The 27964-nt window shown below is 39.8% G+C and overlaps 2 protein-coding genes across 2 annotated transcripts; one reads left to right on the plus strand and one right to left on the minus strand.

The window, feature by feature from the left end:
• Positions 1 to 509: 509 nt before the first annotated feature.
• si:ch73-54f23.4 (zinc-binding protein A33) lies at positions 510 to 6527 on the plus strand. Its single transcript, XM_060869316.1, has 7 exons — positions 510 to 736; positions 980 to 1084; positions 1316 to 1411; positions 1872 to 2105; positions 2503 to 2525; positions 4248 to 4363; positions 5706 to 6527. The coding sequence occupies exons 2-7, from the start codon at positions 1019 to 1021 to the stop codon at positions 6254 to 6256; spliced, it is 1086 nt and encodes a 361-aa protein (XP_060725299.1). The 5' UTR covers positions 510 to 736; positions 980 to 1018; the 3' UTR covers positions 6257 to 6527.
• Positions 6528 to 6734: 207 nt separating this feature from the next.
• Positions 6735 to 27851, minus strand: si:dkeyp-77h1.4 (G8 domain-containing protein DDB_G0286311). The gene is made up of 9 exons (XM_060870703.1): positions 27668 to 27851; positions 20682 to 20734; positions 19903 to 19923; positions 19530 to 19799; positions 17821 to 18117; positions 16685 to 16981; positions 15485 to 15663; positions 14429 to 14530; positions 6735 to 14338 (listed from the first exon to the last, which is right to left on the minus strand). Exons 1-9 carry the CDS (start codon positions 27691 to 27693, stop codon positions 13445 to 13447), a joined length of 2139 nt encoding a protein of 712 aa, XP_060726686.1. The 5' UTR covers positions 27694 to 27851; the 3' UTR covers positions 6735 to 13444.
• Positions 27852 to 27964: the final 113 nt, after the last annotated feature.

A 27964-nucleotide genomic window follows, 5' to 3' on the forward strand; every position in this document is an offset into this window, starting at 1 on the left:
TATATATATATACTATATATATATATATATATATATATATATATATATATATATATATATATATATATATGTATGTATATACAGAGAGAGAGAGAGAGAGAGCGAGAGAGACTGACCCATAGGTTTTAAGATCAGTCCGAACACACAAGCAGCCAGACTAGATAAATAGACTAGATGAATAATACATATGTACTGATAAATAATATTTATGCACACTGACAGGATTTAGGAGATGTAGAGAGGGGTTTGAAAAGGCTAGCAAGCAGTAATAAAGAGACGGATGGGACAAGGGGTGCGGAGTTTGGATGGGTGAGGGGTGGGAATGTGAGGTGGGGAAACAAGGACCAACAATCTGACCTTTTGATTGACATGGTTTCTAACGATGCCAAAAATGCCTTTGTCAGTGCTCAGTGGGTCAGTAAACTGCTCTAATAATCACTCAATCGTTCCATTTATGGAAATATTCAGACAATTTTATCCACACAGGGTTCTACTTGTGTAAAATAACGTTCCTCTGTTTTCCCTTGTAAACACACTCACACAGACCTCACAGTCTTTGTCCTCTGACGTCGTCTCTTGTTGCAGAGCCGAGACAAAAATAGAAAGCTCTTCTCTCATGCCCATGAGCATGTGGTGTTTTGTGTGACAGATTTAAACCCAATCCCTTTCTTTTCGTCTTTTATCTTAGATGTTGATGTCTTACCATAATGGATTTGGACGGTAAAGTGGTTTGAAAGTGGGTTTTCTCTCTGCATACATATAACATATGCTTTCAGCCGGTTACACTTCTGTTTGCTCATGCACCTTTTAATATATTACTCTTACATAGTCTCTGTCCTTCTCTCTCTCTCTCTCTCTCTCTCTCTCTCTCTCTCTCTCTCTCTCTCTCTCTCTCTCTCTCTCTCTCACTCACACACACACACACACACACCTCTTTTTAACCGAGCCCTCTCTCCCTCTTTTGTGTGATGTCCTGAAGGTTTATTTTCCTTTGCTTGCCTCTGACAAGGAAACTGGAATGTACACCAATCATATGAAGGACACGAACAACAACTGCAACAAGTCTCTTCTCAGTGACCAGAAGGTAAGAGTAAACCTTTGAAGGGTAACACAAAGGCACGCAAGAAAAATGTACTTACCCCAGTGCACATTTTGACCTGGATTTCTATTAAAAGTGTGCCAAGAAGGGCAACAGTTCATCACCTGTATATGATTAATGATAATGCTTATAATTAGAATCTAATATATTAAATAGCTGTTAAATATTGGTTCAATTGTTTTTAATTTTGTAAATTAATTTTGTCTGGTGCTACAGGAGAAGCTCATCCAGGCAATTAAGAAGATAAAACATGAAGTGGATGAATGTCATGAAGCAGAGAAAGAGACTTTTGCAGATGCAGTCGATGTGGAGGTGAAGACAAAATTTATCATTAAAAATTTTCCAGACATGATTCTTACAGGCAAAACCTGGAACCAGATGAAATACAGGATTAACCTGGTATTAACATCGCTCATTTATTTGTTTAATCAATTGAACAATGTCTGAAACCTTTACTGCAAGTTCTGCATTTTCAATCCAATTGTTTACCCTTGATTTATAAAAATATGAAGCTATGATAACTTTTACTGTATGTTTATTGTAACATACACTACACCACCCTACACTAATAGAGCTTGTCTGTATAGTACAAAGGACTAAAATAGCATTCTTAATTTAAATGTAGCTCAAATGTGAACCTCTTGAATACCATTTGAATACCTAGGCACACGCAATCCTTCTTCACAGTTAGATTTTCCTAGTATTCATTTGTAAACTAAATGAATAAATCAAAAATAAGGTTGTAAAGGTTTTTGGTTTTTTTTCCTGGCAGAATCAGTTTGAGGACATGGAGCGGGAAATCCGATCTGAATTCCAGAACCTTCATAACTACCTGGATGAGGAAGAGGAGAAAGACCTGGAACGGCTGAAGAAGGAGAGGGACAGACGAGTGAAAATGCTGAAGGAGAGAGAGAGGAAGATTGCCATGCAGGGCCGAGACCTGGAGCGGGCCATCGAGACTCTGAACAGCAAGCTAGCAGAAGACGACAGTCCCAAATTACTAAAGGTGCTTCTCATAGGATTGTATTGTACAAGTCTGCTTTCCAGGAATAACATCCATTTACAGCCTCAGTGCACTGCACTTATACGATACTTCGACTATACAGGAGCAAACCTAAATTTTTTTAATCTGATCTAGATTGGGAATTTGATTTAACTGTGCGGTGCTACATTTTTTTCTATGAGCAGCTTGCTAAGTCTACAGTGGGAGGTACCACAAGAGCGATTGGAACTGATCCACAGAACATGCTGGATGCTCTCTGGCACTGTTTAGCACGTCACATGATTAAATGGGTGTAAATGGAATCTAAAGCGTTTGACACTGACCTGACCAGCCTGTGAAATAAAATATATGACACAATTTCTACTTTTTTTATTTCTACTTCTTCTCTTTCTTCTTTTAGGAAATCAAAGAACTCCTGAAGAGGTAAGTGTGTTTTTGTAGTTTTATAAATCTGTGACCCACAATAACATCTTTTACTTATTTTACTTTTCCTCTTTGCCACTTTCCTTTTTATTTATTTATTTTTTTTATTCTGTTTCATTTTGTGCACAAATACTAAACCCTTTACTTCCTTTCAACTCCTGACCTGTTGCAGAGTTGAGCATCCCTTTCCTATTAACTACCATGTACACGCACTGTGATCGGAACACATCTACAATTGCACATTCATGCAGTTTTTAAATCAATCAAACTATCATGTAGCAGCAGCACAATGCATAAAATCCCACTACATTTTATAGTGTTTACACAGAATGGCACAATAAACATGCTATGAACAGAAGGACTGCAGACTGAAACATCTTGTTGATAAGAGAGGTCAGAGGAGAATGACCAGACTGGTCTGAACTGGCAGACTGTCACTCTTTACAATCGTGGTGAGTTTAAAAGCATCTCAGCAAACACAAAACATCAGCCAAGAAGAAGAATCTGAGGAGATTTGACTCACAGACAAACAGACAGATAAAGAATGGAAAAACACTAGCTGATTTTTTTTCCCTTGGTGTTCAGCTGTGAAGTTTTGGTGTGTCTGTGCTCATGATCACCTCAGATGTTTCTTCTTGGCTGACATTAGTGGAACATGATGTGGTCAGGTTTGATGTTTTGCATGTTCTAAGATTCTTTTCTGCTCACCATGGTTTTAAAGAATAATTGAGTTACTATAGATTTCCTGTCAGCTCAGACCAGTCTGATTTATTTTCCTCTGATCACTCTCTCTCATCAACAAGGTTTCAGTCTGCAGTCCCTCTGTTCACAGCATGTTTTTCACCCCATTTTGGTTAAACTCTACAGACTGTAGTTTCTAAAACACTCAAACCAGTCCATCTGATACAGTACCAACAATCATGCCACGGTTAAGGTCACAGAGATCCGACCGAGTTTTTCTTCATTCTGATGTTTGATGTAATTCATTACTTAAAACAGCATGACTGTTCAGGTGTACTGCTACTGGCAGATTAAAATGTACATTTATAATTTATAATTACATTTCCACACTTTGTACTCCTTACATTTTCATTTCATCCTTCATTTAGTACTCATAGTATGTTATTATGCCTGTACTACACCACCTTTTTTTAATTAAAAATGAATTGTAATGTTTGTAACATTCAAAATATATTTAACACTTAGCTGCAGAGATGGGGGACTCGAGTCATATGACTTGACTCGAGTCAGACTTAAGTCGCAAATTTGAGACTTGAGACTTGCTTGACAAATATTAAAAAAAGACTCGACTCGACTTTGACTTGACATTCATGACTTGAGACTAGACTCGGACTTGAGTAAAATGATTCAAAGATGGGGGACTCAAATTGACTCGAGTCAGACTTAAGTCACAAATTTGAAACTTGCTTGAGAAATATTAAAAAAGACTCGACTTGACTTTGACTTGACATTCATGACTTGAGACTAGATTCGGACTTGAGTAAAATGATTCAAAGATGGGGACTCGACTCGAGTCAGACTTAAGTCGCAAATTTGAGACTTGAGACTTGCTTGACAAATATTAAAAAAAGACTCGACTTGACTTTGACTTGACATTCATGACTTGAGACTTACTTGTGACTTGCACATGTGTGACTTACTCCCACCTCTGCTTAGGGTAATGTTTTACCCTGTCTATCTGTCTTTCTGTTTTCCTGCCAGGTGTGAGGTGAATTTTGTTCGCCCGGCTCCTGTGGACAGTGAGATTTGCTCAGGACAGTTTTTGGGTCCTGTTCAGTACAGGATCTGGAAACACATGAAGGCTTCTCTCTACCCAAGTACTCATTTTTAGGACTTGATCTCCATTGCATTGTTGGGTTGTTTCTCAAACACCTCAGGCATTGGGTTTAAATTTATAGCTGGGGCAAAAGATCGATGGAATTGCATTGCTTTAACTAGATCCTATGTACTGTATAACTGCTATGCTTGAAGGCACTATGCTTGAGACAGAAATGCCATATCCATTCATACACTCACTGAGCACTTTATTAAGAACACTATACTAATACTGCGTAGGACCTACATTTGCTCTCAAAACAGCTTCAGTTCTTCAGTGGCATGGATTCCAGACGATGTTGGTCACATTGCTTTGAGTTTCTTCTCCATGTTGACATGATTACATCACACAATTCCTGCAGATTTTTCAGATGCATTTTCCTGAGCCTAATCCCATATCCCAAAGGTGATTTACTGGATTCATGTCCAGTGACTGGAAAGGTGACTGATGATCACTGAATTGTTGATAAAACTTGCTTAAAGCATTATACAGTACATGATCAGACTGTGGCATTCAGGTGATGATTGACTGGTATTATAAGCCCAAACTGTGGCAAGAAATCCTTCCCCACACCATTATACCACCTCCACCAGCCTGCACTGCTGACACAAGGCAGGATGGTCCATGGATTCATGCTAATGGTGCTAAATTCTGACCGTAACATTTGTGAGAAATCCAGATTCATCAGATCAGGCTGCATTTTCCAGTCTATAACTACCCAGTTATGTGGCCTCAGTTTTTGTTTTTTGGCTGAAAATGTGGAACCTGATGTGGTCGTCTGCTGTGGCAACTCATCTGCCTTAAATTTTTGTGAGTTGTGAATTCGGAGTAGCTTTTCTGCTCACCACAATTGTACAGTTACTGTAGACTTTCTGTCAGCTTGAACCAGTCTGGTCATTCTCCTTAGAACTGTCTCATCAAAAAAGGTTCAATGCTTACTGGATATTTTTTCTTTATTACACCATTCTGTAAACTCTAGAGGCTGTTGTGTGTAAAAATCCCAGGAGATCAGCAGTTATAAAAACACTCAGAAATCCAGCAATCATGCCACAGTCAAAATCACTGATCACATTTTCCCCAATCTGATGTTTGATCTAAACATTACCTGACGCTCTTGTCCTGTATCTGCGACACGATCGGCTGATTGGATAATTGCCTGAATGCGTAGGTGTACAGATGTTCCTAATAAAATGCTCAATCTGTGCATGTATGATGTATAACAAACATGACTGGAATCATCTACAGTACATAAGGTAGACACTGAAATGATTTTTATTTATTGTTTGTGTATTTTGTGAAGTTCTGCTGATTTACCTTCGTTGTGAACTCATTCTCATGTGCAGACATATCGTCGTTGACCTTTGACCCAGAGACCGCTCACCCGCTGCTAACCCTGTCAGCTAACAACACAATGGTGAATTTTGAGGAACACAAGGAACCGGTTGCAGATGACAACAATAAACGTTTCCACTATTATTACTGTGTGATGGGTCGAGAGGGCTTCCTGCACGGTCGCCATTACTGGGAGGTGGATGTGCGAGGCAAGACGGCATGGCGCCTGGGCGTGGCCAGAGAGGACGTGTGCCGTGGTGAGATGGACTCGTCCACCACGGCAAATGGGCTGTGGACATTGGCGTTGAAGAACAGCTTAATCGTGGCCTGCACTGACCCCAAGCCCACGGTCATACGCAGTGCCACTCTGCCCGTCCGCATCGGCGTCTTCCTGGACTGCGACAGGGAGGAGGTGTCCTTCTACGATGCTCTCACTATGATGCTGCTCTTCTCGTTCTCTCTGGATTCCATTCTCATACCTATTTACCCGTTCTACAACCCTTGTGATACAGATGAAGGGAGGAACCTCGCCCCTATGTCCATCTTCTATCCTTCGCTCTGACAGAAGGACTGAGCAGATGGACTTGAAGCACTTTCTATGCTCTAAGATTTCTCATTAATGGTATATGATTTGTTGGATCTTAATTGTGTGTGTATGAAACCTTTGATGTCTTCCAAGTATTTTCATGTGGAATAAAAATGAACGTAACAGTGAACATCAGGGTCAAAATTAAAGTCTGTCTGGATTAAAGGTTAATGAACAGTATAGGAAGCGAGAGATCCATGTAAATGTTGGACGGATGTTGAGTCAGTGTCTGGGTTTCATATTGTTCACTTTATGCTGCCTATAATTATCAGTCACCTGTTGAACTCGGCACAATGTAGTACAGATACTACATAAACAAATGTAGAACAAAAGTGTGTGTGTGTGTGTGTGTGTGTGTGTACTGTCTTGCAGTATAACTGCCATTGTTTCAAAGTAATATTTTTAAAAAGAGGTACAAAAAGAGGTGCAAGGAAAACAAAGTTTTTTAGACCTTGCTTTTTATTATAACATAACAAATGTCATGTTCCATCACAAAACGTGTGCATATGTGTCTGTGCAAAACGGAGCTACAGAGATGGACAGACTGGAAATAGGTCATCGAAGAGAACCTGGGCCGTGTGACGGACACGAGACGGAGGCAAGTGGAACTGCGTGTTGTCCTGCAGGACGCCGACTAGAGCAAACACACACACACACTCTGTAGGTTGCCTTTTGTAACTGCCCAGTGCTAACAACCTCACTGTCCTGTGTAAGTCTGAGTGCTCATTCTTATGCTCTGTCTTCTAAGCTTTTACCACACACACACTCACTCACTCACTCTCACACACACAAATGAGTCATAGGTTCTGAGCATCCATACAGCTAGAGCACGCTTAAGGGATTGATGAGAAATAATCCTAAGAGTTTGACTGTATTCTGAGACATCTGATAAGGGAAATAAAACAGGGTGTAAAGTCGGTAGAACCTCGGCTTAAGAATCCTCGTCTGTGTGTGCTGCGTTGATTTGTTTTCCGTTTCAACATCATAAAATATTCATTGCACCCAAACAAGTTTCTTGCTTTAACACAATAAATATTACAAGAAGCTCTCGAATGATCTCGTTTGCTTGCTTTTCTTTGTTTCAGATGCATTATAATCCATACCAGCGATCCATGAGACACAGCAAGAAGCGAGTTAGATTAAGGTTTGATGCCTGTTGTTCTGCTGATATGACTCACAGCACGCCTTATTAAAAAAATACAAGAGTGTAACGATACTTCAGAACGACATGGATAAAGAGAAAAAGGATTCATCAGCAAGATTTTATTCCCGGGGCTGCAATTTAAAGATAATTTAAACACCAGAGATGTAGACCTACACACAGTGCTGTGCTAAAGTTTTGGCAACCGCACACCTTTTTTTTTTTTTTTTTAAATTTAAGCACAAATTCTGTTACGTTACATATTTTTCCAAACATCACTTATTATAGAAACAAGATTTGTATATTGATAAAGAAGGACAGACAACAACGACGAAGCAAGCAGAACAGTCAAAGAAATCTCCAGAAGTATTATATAAACTTTGAATCTGAGACTACTGACAATTTTAAGAAAAGGTTCAAAGTGTGTTCAGTTTATTACCGTTTATTGCTCTTTATATCTCTATACATTTTATGTAGAAAGGTTTAATTCAATTATCCTTTTTTTTTTACAGTATTTTCCTTCATTAAGTCTTTTTGCCCAGCACTGTATGTTGATGTCATTTTTATCACATTAAAACAGATTAAATTTCGAGAGAATAACATGTCAAAAAGCCTACTTGTATTTCCGGGTCAATTTGGTGAATATTTAATTTTCCAGATTTTGTGCGATGAACGAGTTAAAGCAAGTAAAATGTGTCTTTACTTCATTTTAGTGTGAGCTAAACTTGTTTTTTTTTTCATTTTCAATTAAAAAAAAACAACAACAAACAAACAATCAAAGAAACACACACTGATTAGTCATCCTCAAAACCTTAAATCCACCATGACTGTGAAATAGTTCATAATGTCAATCCAGACCAGATGCCTCAACCTTTCTTTTCCCATCAAGAGTCTCTTATCTTCAAGCTATTTTACTTTTAGTTCAAGTTTCTAAAATGAAATGCTTCAGCAAATGGCCTGCTGAGTCTCTGAAGAGCAAATAAAAATCTCTCCAGCTTCTAAAATCTATAATCAAACACGTCACGGATCAAACATCAGCATCTGTGCCGTCATTTCACCTCAAATCACATCACAACCTGTCACTCCAGATGTCAGAGCCAAACAATTAGATCACAAGTAAGTTTTTGAGTCTCTGTGTGTGTGTGTGTGTGTGTGTGTGTGTGAGAGAGAGAGAGAGAAACACTTCAACTAGCACTTTTTTCCTTATCTTTTGCATTTAAAAAAAAACCTTTGACACTTTTTCATTGTAACTTTGAACAAATGTTTTAAACTCATGGTATCTTAAGTATGTAACTTAGTGAGCCAGCATTAATGTATTCAATGTTAGAGATTTAAGCACTTATGTACGTCGCTCTGGATAAGGGCGTCTGCCAAATGCTGTAAATGTATGTGTGTGTGTGTGTGTGTGTGTGTGTGTGTGTGAGAGAGAGAGAGAGAGAGAGAGAGAGTCGGGCAGCGGGATGTTAAAGAGGTGGTAAAACACGTTTTTTTGAAGGCTTGATTGTGTTTGTGTGGTGCACTGTAACATGTGTTCATGCTTCGTTTTTGTTTTTTTTTTAAATTGCATTATTTTTCATATATTTTCCCTTTATTCTACACAGCTCTGTCCCTCCTTGTAAAACGGTCTGATGGCTTCCGGGTTCTATGAAGCCAGTCCCTCAAAAATAGCAATGGGCTTAGATTGGTTAGCTGGCCCAGTGTGTTGTGATCCGCTAACCGCCTAGTGCACGTTTTTCGGAAACGTCACGCCCCTTACCTTTACCAGTAGTCAATAAAACCATACCAATTATGAGGGACCGAGTTATAAATAAATTTTAACCATTGATCCCTAACTTCCCCGTCCCTAGGAAGGCTGAACAAAGTGGACCTGCAATCCGGATGAAAATAACAGCGTTTCGTCGGCATCGCGGCAACGACACTCCAGCCTACTAACTATACCACAACTCTGCTCCACAGCAATATAAAATGGACACGCCCCCCTTATTTAATATTCACGGAGGAGGGGTTTATGTAAATATTGGGCTTAGTGACGTCAGCAACCCTGGAGGAATGTCGTGTAGTCCTTACCGGCCGTTTGCTGTAGTCCTCACTCACTCACTACCTCAGGTCACGGGGAGCCTGTGCCTATCTCAGGCGTCATCGGGCATCAAGGCAGGATACACCCTGGACGGAGTGCCAACCCATCGCAGGGCGCACACACTCTCATTCACTCACACACTACGGACAATTTTCCAGAGATGCCAATCAACCTACCATGCATGTCTTTGGATTGGGGGAGGAAACCGGAGTACCCGGAGGAAACCCCCGAGGCACGGGGGAAACATGCAAACTCCACACACAAGGCAGAGGCGGGAATCGAACCCCCAACCTTGGAGGTGTGAGGCGAACGTGCTAACCACTAACCACCGTGCCCCCTGCCGTAGACCTTAGAAATGGATTTCTTTAAAAGCAGATATCTCCCTTTGCTTAAACCTTTGAACGTTGTAACTTTGCAGATGTTGTTTATGCTCAAACAGGAACATTACACACTAGCTAAAGTTAGAAAAGTGAAATCGTGTTTTACCACCCCTTTAAAACTTGGGCTGCTTTCCTTATGAAATTCTTCAGGAAATGCCTGCAATTAGCAGCGTTCACGATCCATCGTTTCTCCAGTGTAGCCTTAATATAAACACAGACCCTGCACACACACTCACCCATTTAATGCATACTCATGGTGCTGATAGTAAATACATATAAGTACCAAACACGGAATACACACGCATACTGCGCACACACTACAAATATGTGTGGAGAAAAAAACTCTTTGCACCGCCCTGTTTTTTTTAGGTGTACACTAAATATTAAACAAAACAGCACATATTTTTTTTTTTTTGTTTTGTATTTTTTTTTACAAAAGGGATGCATGTTATCACTTCTTCATAAAATGATTGCACTGAGTTCATGCTTTACCTTTACCTTTTTTTTAACAAACACACTTAGATACAATGACTACTATTCTTCTAGAGGTTAGATAATTGTTTAAACTAGCGTTGCGTTCGTCAGTGGTGTCCAGGTGTCTTTGCGTCGCAGTGAAGCGTGTGACAGGTTGAAGAGTTTACAGGGTAGTGAACGGATTGCAGCGAAATCATACAAAGTTTTAAGAGCTGGTGTCTGTGAGAACGGTCCAGACGCGATCCGCCCCGTTCTGCTTTGTTTGAATGTGGTTGTGCCCCTGAGCAAGGCACTTAACCTTCATCTGGTGCAAAGGCAACAGCGATTACGCATGCCTGCCCTTTTCCTGTCACTCTGTAGACCCTGATGCACTCCATTGTACTAGAACTACCATGCTGTAGAGAATCACTTTAGTGTACAGAAGATACTTACTGGGGATTTTTTTTTCCACTTTTCTTTTTTTTTTTTTGATGAGTGGTGATTAAGTTGTGAAGTTGTGTAAGAAGCTTTAATTAAACCTACAATAATTCACTGAGTTCCCGAGTGGATTCATGCCATATAACCGAACATCTTCGTGTATGTACTGTTATTGTTCATTCTTAACCTTATTTATTTTTCATTATATAGCGTTTCTGATCTCTTGATGAATTATACAAAATGCAGTGAAATGCATTCTGGATCCGATTCGATTTACAGGCCTAAATAAAATATTACTATGGACAATGTAAGAGCATGCTTATATACTAGATGTGCAATTCACCAATTAATAAGTGTACTTTTTTTTTGTGAAGACATCACAAAAAAAAAAAAAAAAACATATCCTTTGTCATTGCCTTGCATAACTCGTTTTCTGGAGCTCTTGCCTTCATATGACTGATGTGCGCACACATGCATAGGCTTTGCACTTAAGTATTGCTTAAATCGATCTCGAAATGACAGACCAGCTGTTTGGGGAGAAAAACGGCTCATAGCCTATAGCACTTAGGTTAGAGAGAGAGAGAGAGAGAGAGAGAGAGAGAAAAGTGAAAGTGACTGAAAACTTATTTGCTAATATTGGTAATATTGGTAGCTAATATTCCCCCTGTTAATGCTACAGCTACGAATTATGGATCATAAATAATATTACGAAGCCATTTAAGAATTGAGACTTTAGAGTTATAAAATTCTATCTGATTCTTTAGTTTTTTTTTAAAGATACTGAGCAAGATTTCTCATACCATATATTCAGAGATTAAAAAAAGGTAGTCAGATAGAAACTTATAAGCTCAAGGTGTCTAATTACTGTATCTAGAGTGGGTAATGCAAGTAACTTACATACATGCTCCTGTTATGTGCTGTGTCTTATTACATTACAAGACATCATGGCTTTAAAATCTCGATTCATAATACTCATACGAGTGTAAAAGGCGTACGTATAAAGAACAAGGCCATTCTCAAAGGTCAAGGAGGGAAGATTTCGCGGTTTCAAAATTGTAGTAAAGCCTCAGATCGAGATCAAGTGTTGTGCTTTAATCGGAAACTCAGATCAGACCTTTTTACTACGGTAAAGTGAGCCTTCTTAGTGTCTCTATGTGTGATACGAGGTAGAGGCATTGGCAAAATCCTCTGCGTTAAAAGAAATCTGCCCGGTACTAAAATCTGACCTTCTGTAGTTACACCATGTAAACGAGCAACACTCAACACCGTATTACCAAATATTTGAAAAAAATCATACCCGGTGAACTGCTTCCTTTCCTACACTACTGGTGCAATAGCAAAAGGGCAGTCGTGTTCATATTCCACAAGAGGCACCCGAAAATCTGTAAACGGATTCTGACAGCTGATGGTAAACTTTTTGGAAATCAATCAATCAATGAATCAATCAACCAATCAATTGTTCCTAAAATTCCTGGATTAAAAGCACCAATTTACGTCCAAGATTACGCTCAGTACCTAAACCTTGTTGTAACTGCCCTTCCTCGAAATCTACAAGTATTTGGGACCCAATCAAGAGCATTCTTGCAGTTCCTCATAAAACATTACACAATTCAAAACTAGTAAGAATAGGCAGCCATAAACACATACTGTAACAGACTCATGCCAGATAGATCTAAATCTAAATATATTTTTTTGCCTATATTATTGAAATTATCTAACACTAGAAATTACTCCAAAGGAGGGAATGTTATGATGTTAGAGTTTTTTTTTGTTTGTTTTTTTTTTTTTTTTGATTACCTTTTTAAAGTCAGTCCCGTGAAAAGCTCTGCTTTGTGTCTAGACGTTGGGAGAGAAGATCCAGTGAAATGGTGTTTAGAGTTTGTAATGTGGCCTGGATTTTTTTTTGTTTTTAGGTTTCAGTGGAATGACTCCAACAATAGGTCCATCAGAATGTTCCGGGTTAATGTTGTGGGTTTTGTTAAGTTAGTTGTTCTGTGTCAAGTCCAAAGTCCAAGTAAACTTTTCTCAAACATGTTTAAGAAAAACATGTTTAGATCAGTATACCTTTTAACCTTCAATGATTATCTTTCTAATTTGCACTGATGTTGATATTCCTACCGATGTGGATGTTATTTGTTAATGCTTGAAAAGAAACTTATGGAGCCAATGTCTCTGGGGTATGAAGAAGATGATGAAGAAGAAGAAACAGACGAGTGTTCTTTTGGGGTCTATGGTCACAGTCACCCAGTTCACTACCACAATCTCCAGATACATCAAAGATTAATTGAAGTTAGTTCATTCTCTTGATTATTATTATTTTTTTGCATGCAGTGGAATCATATTTAGGTATCATGAGGATGTTGCATCTGTACATCTTGTTTGCATGTAAGGGGCAGCCTTTCTTGGCTTGCATTAAATAAACAGTCTATGGAATACCTGTAGTGGTTCCTGTAGTGGTACGTCTCTGTGTCTATGGAACGGTTTTACAAAGTGATTAACTAGGAATTCATTCAGGTTAAATATACAGTGGACGTTAGTTATGCGTAAAGTGTGAGGTTTAGTAGACTAAAGTTGCCCTCCTTCATAATAAGAGTCTTTGCTTGTTGTTAGATCTCGATTGTCAGCGGTGTTAAAAGACGTGAAGAGGGAGCAGTAATCAGGCAGTGGTTTGGACCTCAGGTGGAAGATGTTTCCGCTACAACTGATGCAGGAGCACCGTCGCTGTTGGAGTCTTGCTTGCTGGCCTCTGGAGCTGGATCATCGGTCGAGATTAACTCAGGAGCTTTGACAGAGCTTTTCTCAGTCTCTGGGGTTTTTGCAGGGATTTCACTTGCGTCAGAAGATCCTATATCTGGGGTGGGCTCAAGGGTACCATTGGTGGTGGGTTTTGCATCAGGGGTTGGTGAGAGAGCCAGTTTGGGTTCTGGTGATGGAGAGGGGCCAAGCTTTTTATCAGGGGCTTCAAACGTAGGTGCTGCTGATGGACTCAGGGCAGATGGTGTGGAGTCAGGTTTGGTTGGCTTAAGATCAGAAGCTGGGGACACTGCCGTTTTAGTTGAAGCTGCGGCTGGTTCGGAGTCAGGAGTTGGTGTTACCACCTTTGATGATCCAGGACTTGGGGTTAGTTTGACTTCAGGAGTGGAAGTTGGTTTGACTGTGGCTTTAGAAGTAGGGCTAACTGCTGTTTTCAACTCGGGTGTCACTGCGGGCTTAGGGTCTGGAGATGGACTCAAGCTCGGTTTGGACTCAGGAGTGGGTGAGATGGCCATTTTTGTTTCTGTCGTTGGTGTAACAGAGAGTTTGGGGTCGGGAGACGGTGCTGGCTTAGCATCAGGGGTGGTTGCTGGCTTGGGAGGTGAAGACACAGTGAGTTTGGACTCTTGCTTTGCAGTAGGTTTGGCATCAGTAGCAACAGAGGAGCTCAGAATGTCAGATTCCGTAAGGGGTACTGTTGGCGCCTCAGTATCACTGTCCAGTGGGAGGCCAGCAGTGGTGAAGCCTACTCCTGAGTCGCTGGTCTCCAGGTTCTTATCGTGGATACTTGTATCCTTAGCAGAAACTTCCAGACCCTAAAAAATTTACATAATGATCCATATGCACATAAAAATAATGTACATATAATCAGAAATATTTCTTGGCTTAATCTTTATGGTACAAACCTTAATGCTGATTTCAGTGCTCTGGGATTTCTCTGTAATATCTTCCTTTTGTGAGAGGGCAGGAGCCTCGTCAGTCTGACGGGAGCAAGCTTCCTTCACTACCTGCAAACACACATGGGCGTTGTGTCATTACAGATACAATTTAATGGTCAGTGTGTGTAAAACTTGCATTTTCTGGCCATATGGTAAAGTGGGACGATTTTCTCTTAGCTAAATGCAAGTGAGTGCTCTTATGTTTTATTGGTAATTGATTTCAATTAAAGTAAAAAAAAAATAATAATAATTAATTAGAAACGATTCAAAACTTTTGTTTATGCAACTTGCATTCATTAAAGGAAAATCAGTATGCGGTTCACACAACAATCACATAATCAATGAACTTACCATGAGAGCATGAGCCTTGAGATTCAGAAAGTAGGTAACTGATGTCGACTATTAACTGTAGTGCGTGTCCAATAAAACCAAAACAATATTTAAGTGTTGGAAGGGGAAGTCTAGTTTGATTTGTTTGTGCATTTGCTGTTAAGAATTGTTTGACTCCAGAATGGCCAAGTATGATCATGTATGTGGAATAAAGCAGTTAACGCTTTCTTTTAAGTGTTCGGCTGTGACATAGCATGAGAAGCAGTTTGAAAAGATGTGTGATACATGAGGAATCAGATCACCATCCTGGGCTGACCCACCATCCAGAAACTAGCTAGGTGTTGGGAATCACCAATGATGACTCATAGTGGGTGGGAAAAAGCAGTGACTCATTGGTGGGTCAATATTGCTGAGTCATGCTTCATTTAACATTCCTACATTGTGCTACTGGAGAAAATGGTCTCTGTTCTTGAATTGTTCTGTGATTTTAGTGAGTTTACAGAGTCTCACCACAATGTACAATTAACAAATAAAATGACTCTTTTTACCAGAGGCAAAAAAATGGAATTTGCACCTGTGTTGGAGTTTCGTTTCAGCATTGAATTTCTTCATGTCACACTCCACAGTGGTGGTTATTAGGGTTGCAAAGGGGCGTTTGAATGTTTAATGTTTGGTGTCCAGTAGTTTTGTTACCTGTCTAAAGGCGGATCCTTCTTCTTTGCCTGCATTTTTTGCAATCTTCTCAATGGCCCGGGCTTTTGCTGCCCTTCTGCGCACCTTCACCAAACATGACACCAAACACACCAACAGCAGCACCACCAGCAAAGCCACAAGTGAAATCACGGCTACAAATACTTTAGGCAGCGTATATGCTGAGAGAGAGAGAGAGAGAGAGAGAGAGAGAGAGAGAGAGAGAGAGAAAGAGAGAGAGAGAGAGAGAGAAATGTTTCATTAGTAACAGAAATAAAATGTTTTTACTTTTATTAGTTTCTTCTTTCAGGACATTCCAAATTGCTTTATTGTCATTTATTTATCATTGTGCAGCCGCTCCGTTAGATTGTCCCTCTGTTTTTCAGCTTTACAATGGCTTGTTTTTCTCCTATAGCCAGATCTGTGGCCTTTATGTTGGTTTATTCTTTTAACGCCATATTATTATTTATAGTAATTCAGTACTACTATTATTATATACAAACAAGAAAAACCTCATTTACATCTTGCTATATTTGTTGATGCCTGGATGTAAACATCAGACAATATATGAGATGTACAGATAATACATATGACCATGTATTAATACTTTACACTAGCTGGCCAAAAGAATGTTGACGCCTGACCACCAAACTATGTTGTACTTCAGTTACTCCAGGATTTCACTGTTTTTTTGTGATTGTTTTTTTGCGATCCAAACATGCTGTAATGTCTAATGCAACTTGCAAAGCATTTTTTGTTTTTTTTCCCAAAAACTACTTGAATTGGCATGCACAGGATTCTTTTAAACTCCTACCAGTGACACATATGTGTACTCTCTATGTACATACTCGTACTCTGATATCTGTGCTTATCTTTGATGGACTGAAATGAAAGAGGGCTTTTGCTGAGTGTATGTTGTGATGATATCACTGGATGAGTCTTGGCCCAAATCTGCAGAATATCTGTGGTAATTTTGAAAAATTGCAAGCTCCAACCAAATATTGCAGTGTTCATTTCTCAAGCGGAAAAATCCCATAATATTGGATGAACTGGTTCTTCCAAAAACTGCTGCCACTCACCTCAACAAGTATATAGGTCTGGTGTTCAAGCATCCACAAACATTTAGCCATGTACAGTAGTATTGTCTATATAAAACAACATTTCATGTAATTAAAGGAAGATGAAGTGCTCTTGTTTCCTTACGTCCCACCCCCAAGTGGATTTTGGACACGGAGAAGCCCTGTAGATCAGTGACCTGGTACAGTCCTGAGTCACTGGGCGTCACCTGCTCCAGGATACACACAGAGTCCTCCATAGAGAACCGGCCCTCCATGTTGCGCTCAGGAGGCAGGTTCAGCTCGCCTTTCTCCATAATCACCCAGCTGAAGTTGTTAGAGCCATTGGAGTCGGATGAGTAGATCAGACGGGCAGAGGAGCTGTTCATGTGCAGATTCAGCTTAAACTTGCCCCCATATGGCACTGTGACAAAGTTTTCCTGCTCTGCAATGACAGAGAAGAAAGAAAGAAAGAAAGAAAGAAAGAAAGAAAGAAAGAAAGAAAGAAAGAAAGACCTAACATTTCATTATCATTCTTAAATTGTTACAAAAAGCAGGCCACTGGAGAAGAGAAGCAGGAGAGTTTGGTGAACAAAGCATACGAGAGTGGGAATGAAGTCAGTGGAGGAAAGAAAGAGAGAGCATGAATATTTTATTAGACTGATAGTGCAGTGAGGATAGGAGTAATTCTAAGCAGTTCACTACATTGTTCAATATCTAACTGCGGTCATGCATTCTGTTCCTCCTTCTTCAAATGGATGCAGATCTCATGCCTCTGTTCCCATCTTTAAATCCTGCCCAAGTCCCGTGTGTCGCATCTTCTGCCATTTCCACATTGGTCCTACCTTCGATTCTCGGATTCCTACGTAACCCCCACCCCTTCTCTGTCTCTGATTTACCCTCTAAAAAGACAAAAGCAATATGAAACTGAACTGATTCAAGTTATATAAACATTATGCCCATTATAATGGGTACTTCAATGCCAAGGATAAAGTCAGCCAAGGAACCTATTACACACATTAAGTGTGTGTGAAAAAAAAGCCAAGCTGCATTAACCACATGTGCAAGAACTATTCCAGCTCAAAAGTGCAGTGTGTTGAGTTCAATTCTACCTGTGAGCCTTGCAACACAGAAAACCCCTCATGTGTACCCCTCATCACTTGTATTTATGTTATTGATCAAGACAGTAGTCCTTTTTTGGCACAATCCAATCCAAACTATATTAATTCCAGGACATAATACAAAGCACAGGATTGCCCTATTCCATCGTTCTCTTTTCCTTACCTTTCACATTAAGGCAGATCTTCTTGCTCACTTTGTCAATGGAGTCAGAGATGGTGTAGCTGCCTTCATCAGCCCCGGTTACGGCTTTCAGGACAAGCCGCTGCTCGTTACTGAAGATGCGGCCCTCATAACTCTCCTTCAAACTTCCATCGAGCTTCAGTAGCTCTGTCGCAGGCAAAGAGGTCTGATTGGCCTCCACGGCGATGGGACGGAAGCCCACGCTTATCGGGGTAGTGACGTCGACCAACGAAACGTGGAACTCGCCTCCGTATATCACACTCGATTCCATTGTGCAATCTGATGGGAGTGAAGAGATTTTTTAAGGAGAGGGTGAGAATGAGAGGCAGAGAGATGTGGGGAGAGAAAAACGAAAAAACGGAAAGCACCAAGGGTGGTTTGACAGAGATGCAATTAGCTTCTGCATCATTACACCCTCCATGTTGTTAACTCCATGCACCCTGTAATAATGAGAACTATTCACGGCTCGTGCTTCATGTGTTTCTGGGTGACTACAGCACTGTACATACACTGGCTACAATTTGTGGATGTTACAAAATACTTTTATGCTACACTTATGTTTGGATAAAAAAATAAATCCATTTGAAAATTTTACTAAAAGACTTTCTCTTATAAAAATACAGGACTGTGCAAAGGTCTAAATAAAGAAAGGCTGTAAATGAATAACTATAAAGAAAGCAAACAGTAATAAAATGAACAAAGACAATATTTGATGTGACAATCCTTTGCTTTTTAAAAAAATGTCATCAGAGGTCTCAGGTACACTTTGTGTAGTTTTATACACAAATCACATGGTCAGCTTTTCCAGGATACTCCTAGAATCTTCCACAGTTCTTCTGGAGATTTTGGGTGGGTCTCTAACAGATCTCTTGGCGCTGATCAGTGTGTCAGCCAATTTAAGAGCTGTCGGTCTCTAACGCAAAATCCTTTCGCTACCTAAAAATACCCACAATGGACCATAGAAACCAGGGAGCATTGATGCTGACTATGTTCCCTTACTGGAAATGATGTCACACATTCTCCAAAGCACCTCAGCTCAAAAAAAATAAACGGACAAACAAGTCTACAAGACAAATGTAAACAGCTTGTTGTGGCTCGTTCTTGTGGCTCTCACATAAATATACACTCCCTTGATCCCTAGGTAGTAAATCAGTATATTGTGTAAATGAGTTCAGGCACTGGTCAGGACTCAGGTGACATGACTACGTCCTCATATTCATCAAACAAAGTTCAGACTCGCAAGCGAACAAAGTTCAGACTGTATATGCAATTTGAGTACGTAGTCACGTCACCTGAGTCCTGATGAATGCCTGAACTCATTTATACAATATACTGATTCACTATGTTAGGGATCGAGGGAGTGGATTGAGACACACCCTCTGATTGATACACTTGTTTTGATGTTGTCGATTATCTAATACCATTCCTTTCTTTACTGAAACAAACATGTTTCTGTAACATTTCATTTTTTTTAATATAATGTTCGAAAATCCAAATCACAATACAACATGTACTTTTTTTATGAAACAAATACATTAAAAAGTTCATTTTCGTTCCTATCGTGTTCCATCCATAATTAAATATACTTCTACTACTGTTAGGTATTAATAGCTATACTGGATGTTTTTAGAAATTTATTTTCCACAAAAAAACATAGTGCCGTAAAATCAAAGTGGATGGATCAGACAGACCTCTGACGATGAGATTGAGCCACTTGATGTCCTGATTGTTTTGCTCAGATTGGATGATGTACACTCCCTCGTCGCTCTCTCCGACGTTCTCCAGAATCAGGTGAGTCCGAGCATCGTTCAGTTTGACCCGCTGGTTTACAATTTCCCCGTCCTTGATCATCTCCATCTCCCGGCCTTCTGGACCGAGCCTGGGCTTGAAGGTCACTATAGCGCCGCCTGCTGGCAACAAGATGTGATAATCCTCGCCCAGGAACACCAGCTGGTCTTTCACTGAAGAAGATCGAAGCACATTGAGGTTGATGGATTACACTGAGGATTGTAGTGGTTTGGCTTACGATTGATAATGAAACATTTATTATGTCAGAAAGCTTACCATTCTGAGTCTCAGAGAAAGCTGAAAGGCAAAATAAATGGCTTAGTTAATACTCAAATCTGACTCGTCAATCCAATCAATCAATTAATTACATTATCAATTATCAATCAAATGTTTGAACACATGCTCACTTCTTCATTTTTTTTTTACTTCTCTATTTAAAATAACAATGAAGACATTAGTACTATTACATATTGAATATAAATCAAGTGTTTAACAAATAAAAAATATTTTGTATACAATAACAGGATTTGAGAGAAATCTTTGCACGTCCTGCCATTTTCTCAGCCGGCTTCAGGATATGTTGAGCACTTGTTCGTGTTCACATGTTCACTGCTTCTCCTCAGTTCTAAATGAAAAAGCGTTTGTTGGTTTGGAGGATTCTGATGTCTGAGATATCATGTTTCGTGGTTTTTAATGACTGAGACCATGTAGAACACCCTATAATCTAGCGTAAAGCATGCTTTTGTATTTTGAAACTGCTTGAAAATCTGAAATCAATCATTCTGCTCATCTCTGTTTACAGAGGAACGAATGTTTTTTTTTTGTTGTTGTTGGTGGTGATTTGTAAAAATCCACAAAATTTACTGTTTAAATCAATTTCATTCAAAGTAAAATGTGCTCAATGTCGTCAGCTGCTGTTTAAATCTCTCACATTTTAACTATAAACTATTATATATTGAAGATGATTAAAAATATATATTCAGTCCAGCACAGCCAAACCTTTTATTGATATGGATAAAAGATGCTATCATAAACAATAAACCTGTATATCTTACCCACACACAGCAGCATGCTGAAGCCCAAGACTCTCAGGCTCTCCATGATGGATCTGCGCACAAGGACAAATGTGCAATTTCATCATAATCGTGCAAAGAGAACAGACGCATTAGTATCCTGCGATGACACCCGATTCACTTAACACACCTGTTAATAAAAGTACACCGGAGAAGGTTTGTTCTCTCTCTTCCTTTGTGCGATGGTTCAGACAGCTAATTTGTTCAGTTCGTGTAATTAGAGAGCAGTAATGGTTGCTTAAGGGCAGCGCAGGTGATTTATAGCTGATTAAAGAACTCAATACCGAATGTGTGGAGTCATGGCAGTCTGGGTCCTGCTGCATTTATTGCTGGTCTATTGATTCAGCCTTCTGTGTAAGACGCTGTGATTAACGAAGTAGAACGGATTTGTCAGTTTGTTTTGAATACTGTTTGATATTAACAGGGACGGTGAATGCTTTCGAAATTCCTGGTCTATGGAGCAGGGAGCACTGCTTTTGTTTTACACCGTGTAAACGTGTGCAAATCAACATACGTCACTGGATCCATCGAAGGTGTGAATTGTAATGTATGTGATTCCACACTAAAGAGCAGACTGAAGCTTCACTACTGTAAAGAGTTCATTCCTCACTGATAATGTAAAAGTAACATTTATTTATTTATTAAAGTATTCTCTGTAAACATTCATAGAATATAACTGTCTAACAATTAAACTATATATAAAACGTCGAAAAAAATGTGAACACCCATCGTTCAGATGTTTCAACCACACCCACTGATAAGGAGGTCATAAAATCTTCAAGGGTCTAAAAAGAGGATACGGTGAGGAGTGTAACCCCTGTACACTATCAGGACAATACTGTTTTTTTTTTTGGGATGTGAAATGACATGAATCATATCATATGTAGAGTGTGTGGCAGATAAATGAAAGGAAAAGGTAAGGAGTCTGAGCCATAACAAATACCTCGGAGCAAGCTTTTAACAATAGGGCATTGATTAAAGCACAATTCTCTCTCTCTCTCTCTCTCTCTCTCTCGCTCTCTTTCTCTCTCTCTGCTGAGCGAAGCACACATTCCTTCCTCCTGATGTGATTTTGGTGCCGGATCCTGACTCAATCATCCTGACTCAACCTCTGCTGAAGTGGATGCTCCTACATGAATACTCTAAAGGCACACGTCCCAAAACACATTATTCACACGTACTCTTGTTTGACTTCGTAGTGCAATATAACGAGAAGAAGCTGGCTTCCCGTTTGTGTCGGGTTTCTCTCAAGGTTTCTTACTTGTGTCGTCTCAGAGAGTTTTGACTCGTTAGGGATCTAAATATAAAGCTGCATTTCTGCAAGTGCTCCGTTTTGAGCAGTGATGTCTACCGAGAAAACCGAAATGCCGATTAAAATAGAAATGAATCAAAATTGCGTCATTTATTTGCTGCCACAAATGACTGGCATAAAATGGAAACATTACACTAGCTGAGCGTATGTATGGATTTATTTTAGGTGCAAGTTGCCTAGGTATTAATTTGTTTGTTCTCTATTTCATGCGTAAACTTTTTAAATGAGCAAAAGGACTGAAAAGCTATGAATATGTATTTAGACATAGTATTTGTTTAAAATATACAGAATAATTCTGTACTGTATTGAATTTAAAATAGTCATAAATTAAAAACTTCATCAGTTTATATATCATTTTGTATATTTCCAACACACACACACACAAAATCTACAACATACAGTAGGTTTATTCTGAGACTGCATATTCTGAGGCAAATTTCCAGAAATTTCTCTGAAGCACCCACATTCAGCTCTCCTCCGTTTTAAAACATCTATCTTTAACTCTCAGACTGTGATTTGGTGAATATCTTCAGGCATCTTTGGTCTATAGTTTACAATTATATTGAATGTTTGAAAATGGAAAATCATTTTATTTAATCATGTTTTGTGGAGGGGGGGCACGGTGGCTTAGTGGTTAGCACGTTCGCCTCACACCTCCAGGGTTGGGGGTTCGATTCCCGCCTCCGCCTTGTGTGGGTGGAGTTTGCATGTTCTCCCCGTGCCTCGGGGGTTTCCTCCGGGTACTCCGGTTTCCTCCCCCGGTCCAAAGACATGCATGGTAGGTTGATTGGCATCTCTGGAAAATTGTCCGTAGTGTGTCATTGCCTGAGTGAATGAGAGTGTGTGTGCCCTGTGATGGGTTGGCACTCCGTCCAGGGTGTATCCTGCCTTGATGCCCAATGACGCCTGAGATAGGCACAGGCTCCCCGTGACCCGAGGTAGTTCGGATAAGCGGTAGAAGATGAATGAATGAATGAATGAATGAATGTTTTGTGGAAAAAAATGGGTAAAGAGATGCTAAATTTGGCAAAGCTGTTTAAGGGGCAGAGAACAAATACTAATGATTTTGCTATTTAAGAAAATGTCACTATTTGTTTTCATTTTATTACACAATTATCCAAAAATTCAACCGGAGCGTCCTTCGCGCCTACATGAGCATCTATGATGTCAGCCTCGGTATAAGACAAGAGATGACTGAATAGACGAGAGTCTACTGTAAATGCCAAGCATGTGAATGTGAGGCAAAGAACAAACTGCTGAGGTCAGGAGATATGAGGTATGAGATTTAATTGACCAATCACAGGGATCAAAACTTATACACAGGGAGACTGGAATTACTGAGGAAGGCATGATGATCCACTGAGGATGGAGTAGGATCATGGTCCAAGCAAAGAATTTTTGAGAATAGAGCTTCTCAAAAAGATGATTCACCCTCCATCTGGTGTTGTAGATGCTCCTTTATGAAAGATGCACATCCCAAAAACATATTATTCCCACTTACTCCTGTGTGACTTTATAGTGCACTATAGCACTAGGAAGAGTAATGATTTATAAAGAGTTATGATTTTTCAGGGTTTCTTTCTCATGTCGTCTCAGGGAGTTTTTCCCACACTGTGGTCCTCTCTGCTTTGCTGGTTCAGGAGTTTTTCAAAAGCATTGCAAGGTAAAGAACTGGGAAGAGTGGTTAATGTGATGCACTGGACAATTACATTTGGCAGCACAATTACGTTTATGTGAAGAAACTCAACAATGAGAAGCTAAGTATTTTGTTTAATGGTTCGCCAGTGGCTCACCAGTAGATTTTAGCTTTTTTAGTCATACAGAATTATCAGTATGATGGTTTAGTGGTTAGTACATTTACTTTGCCACCCTCAGTGGCTGGGATTCTGCCTGCACTCTGCGTTTTCATATTTTCCCCCACGCTTAAGAGATTTCTTCCCCCAGTCCAAAGACGTGCTGTTTGGCACTGTCTGTAGTGTGTGCATATGTGTGTGTGTGTGTTTGTGCACTGCAATTGGTTGGCACTCTGAGTCCCCTGGGATAGGCTCCATGTTCCCTCTGTAGGATAACAGAAAATGGATGGATTGAATCATTACCCCTGAGCTAGAACAGGATTGAGGAGCAGGGTGAAATGATACAGAAACTATACGAAGTAGACCAGAGGAAAGATAAAAGAGGAGAAGGATTAAAAATGCAGGAATTCGATGCCAAAAATAGCACTCAGGTGTGGCTTGACAGCTGAAGCATTACATGGAAAGCCGTTTCGCTACATGACGTATCGCCTGCCTCTGACTTGATTTTATTACATTGGTTGAATGAGTTGATAGATGGGGATGTATAAGGCAAAACCATTAAAGCATACATGGAAAGGTTTATGAGAAATGGTTTATGGTGTGGCTTCTGCTGAAGAATGTTCTTCAGGCTCCTCCTGCAGTCCTGTGCTTCAGGGATTAATATAGATATATATCATCTCTTATATCTTCCAGTCCCTTTTCAAGTCCAACTTCCAAGTCCAAAAAAAAAATCAATGCTCAGAGATTATGCTGAAAGTGTGACAATGCTGTGAACCCGTATGTCTTCAAATGATCATCAAGGGTTCATTAATGTGTTTAATATACTGTATGACGAATAAGAATATAATAAATATAATAAAATCAAATAAAATAAAATAAAAAATATTTGGGCATTTTTCTGCAAACTGTTAATGCAGTACTCTGAAAACTGAGGGATGCATAAAATGGAGAGAAAAACAATTCGTATTGTTCAGGGGCACTTGAGAAGTCTGTCTTTACAGAAGACTGGCATGAATTCCCCTAAGCACCACAATATTTTAGTCCTGCACCACGTTGCCTCTGCCAAAAGGTTACAGTTTCACTGTAAATGGGGCTTTCAAAAAAAAAAAGGCAAAAAAAAAAGATCTGAGACATTCATCTAAACAAAAAGACTATTTTTACTGATTTTCTCAGTCTCAGGATTTCAGAACTCTAAACTGAAATTTGAATCGAAGACAGAATACACTCCATATACACAAACCTAAAACTGTAAATGAGCTTGAACTGTTCTGCATGTTGAGGAACATGTCCATAGACCCTCAGCATTTATTCCTTCAGGTTTAAATGCCCATATCTGCATAAAATTTTTCTCATTACATGTTTCATTTATTGTATGTATTCACTTTGGTCAGTAAAGTTGACCATATCTTGGTTATTATCATGAACTATCTACAATTAATCAGCTGCTATGCCAGTCACAGAGTAGTGGAAAAAAATGAAGACGAGGATATCCAATTTCAACCACCTCTCTTCCAGACCACTGAGGTGTAGGTGTAGAATTTATTTAATGTTTTATTCTGGCACATTTTTGAAGGTAGGTTAATGTTCCACCTGGGTATTAGGTTCTGATATACGCTCCGTCTGTAGGCGGAGTCTGTTGAACTGTGGTACAAGAGATAAAATCCTAGAAAATTTGTGTTCAACAAATCTATTTGTTAAGTCTGTTACAACAAAAAGGGGGTCTTATTTGAGAGAAGAGTGTAAAAAGAAATGCAGAAATTGCACCGCAGTTTGCTTTATATTGCGTGTATTACTTGCTTTTAGGGGTTTTGTAATAAGAAAACAGAAAAAAAACCCCAGAAATAAAAATACAATCAGACAAATGCTCCCCAAGTGATGCACTGCAGTAATATTTTAGCTTTTTTTAGGTATTTATTAGGTCCAAACATCGCTGATGTTAAACAATGTGAGGAGCATAACATCCAATATGCTCCTTCTCATCCCCCTCCCTCTCTCTCTCTCTCTCTCTCTCTATTCATGGAATATTTGCAGCACCACATGGGAATACTTATTTGTTATTTCCCAGAATATGGCTGTACAAGGTGACAAATTGTAAAGAACCATCTGACCACAGTCTGATGAAGAACTGCTCGCGGTAGCAGCTGCAACGAGAGATGCTCTCATTTCCGTTTTACAGTTTTTTATCCACTCTTTTCCAGGTTACACACACAAAAAAATATCCAGACACATACTTAATGGCTAATGTCATTAAAGTGGCTTTAAGAAATATGATACCATGATATAATTCTGTTTTAGCCTTTCAGACGTCAAATCCTCTTGGATCGTACTCCGGTATGTAGACATGAAACGCAGCATGCACAGGCACTTACATGGTCATGCTCAATTGACCACAAACATACACTGATGTGATTGTCTGCATCCCTCCCGTCTAAATCTATTTCCCCCAACTCTTTTTCCACCTGTCCACCCTGTAAGACTTCCCCTTATGTAACACTCAACATCCCATAATATACTAAAGGCATGGTGACACCCTCCACCCAGAAGGACACACACACACACACACACACGCACACAGCAGTGCGCTATGCTCTATCAGCATTTCTGAAACACAAAAGACACTGAAAACAGCAGGCCAGATTAAGAGGATTATTCAAATCTCAATGAAGATTATTCAAATCTCAGTGAATCTCTCTTGAAGGTGTCACTGCAGAGCTTTGATTGACTCTCTGACGTCAGCACACACGAGCAGCCCGTTACATCTTTTGCAATACAGATATTGTTCGATCAGAAGTCTATGCACAATATGCAAATGAGGCCGGTGGGTGGAGCCGATGGGCGGAGCCTGTAGGTGGGTGCACTGATGAATCGAGGTATTCCAACCTCGCGCTTTGAAATTATGCATGATATCATGATATCAGATCACTGATAATATCATTGGATTCTGATAGGAAACAAACACAAACGCAATGCACATCACCACAGCTGTGATATCAAGTAATCCAATCTAATCCAATTTTACAGACATCCAAGTGCTAATCTGCTGTCAAGTGCTATATCTCTCTCTCACTCTCTCTCTCACTCTCTCTCTCACACCCGCTCTCTGTCTATCTCTCTCACTATCTCTCTCTCTGTCTCTCTCACTCTCTCTCACCCGCTCTCTCTGTCTATCTCTCTCACTATCTCTCTCTCTGTCTCTCTCTCTCTGTCTCTCTCACTCTCTCTCTCTGTCTCTCTCACCCGCTCTCTCTGTCTATCTCTCTCACTATCTCTCTCTCTCTCTGTCTCTCTCTCCCTCTCTCCAACTGCGCAGGCGAGGTGTTTTCTCTTCCTTGTCCTAGAAATATTTCTCATTCCTACACATTTTTACACAGTGAGAGAAAAATGCAAGACACAGCAAGAAGAAACCATACATCATTAATCAGATCTGGTGGGTATACGATCAGATCCAGACATTAACATCTCACTCAATGAGCATCCATGAAGGGAGTCATCCTGTTTAAAGCGTACGAGCACTGTTTATCTGTTTAATGGCATTGTAAAAAAAAGTTCATCGTTGGAACAAAAAAACGTCGCTTTATTAACGCCGCACTTCACACCGGTGTGAATTGGTGCTGATGCTGCGTTCCGCATCAATCCTCTACGTTATTAAGCTTCATTCATTGGCTCATCTGAAAACCTCTATCCATTCAAAAAAACAACAACATATGTATATAAAAAAATATATATATATACAAAAAAAAGGTATCTAATAACCCAATTCTCGCCCTTAAAATTTACCCCATAGTGCAAAAGGGGAAAAAACCTGCAAAATTTAACCCCTCACGTACCGCACAGCTATGCGTTTTTTCTCCTCCTTTCCTTACCGTGACTGCAGTAAATAGGTCCACATTAATGAAGAGTGCGTGTCCGGTGAGCGTGATAAGTGAGGTGCGGTGTAATTTTTCTGCTCTAATCGTTTTATTCTCGCTCCTTCTTCTCCTTTTCCTTCTCTTTTTTCCCCTCCTCTTTTTTCTCCGCCTCCCGCGACGAGAAAAGCCACTTGAGGAGCGACGAGAGCGCGCGCTCACGTTGGCGAGACGTTCGGCATGCGTCGTGTCTTCTCGGAAAAGCTCGGGAAAGGTCGGAAGATCCCGGATTTCCCGCCCTATAGCATCACTGTG

The sequence above is a fragment of the Tachysurus vachellii genome, chromosome 5 (genome assembly GCF_030014155.1).
Source record: "Tachysurus vachellii isolate PV-2020 chromosome 5, HZAU_Pvac_v1, whole genome shotgun sequence".
In the NCBI taxonomy this organism is placed as follows: domain Eukaryota; kingdom Metazoa; phylum Chordata; class Actinopteri; order Siluriformes; family Bagridae; genus Tachysurus; species Tachysurus vachellii.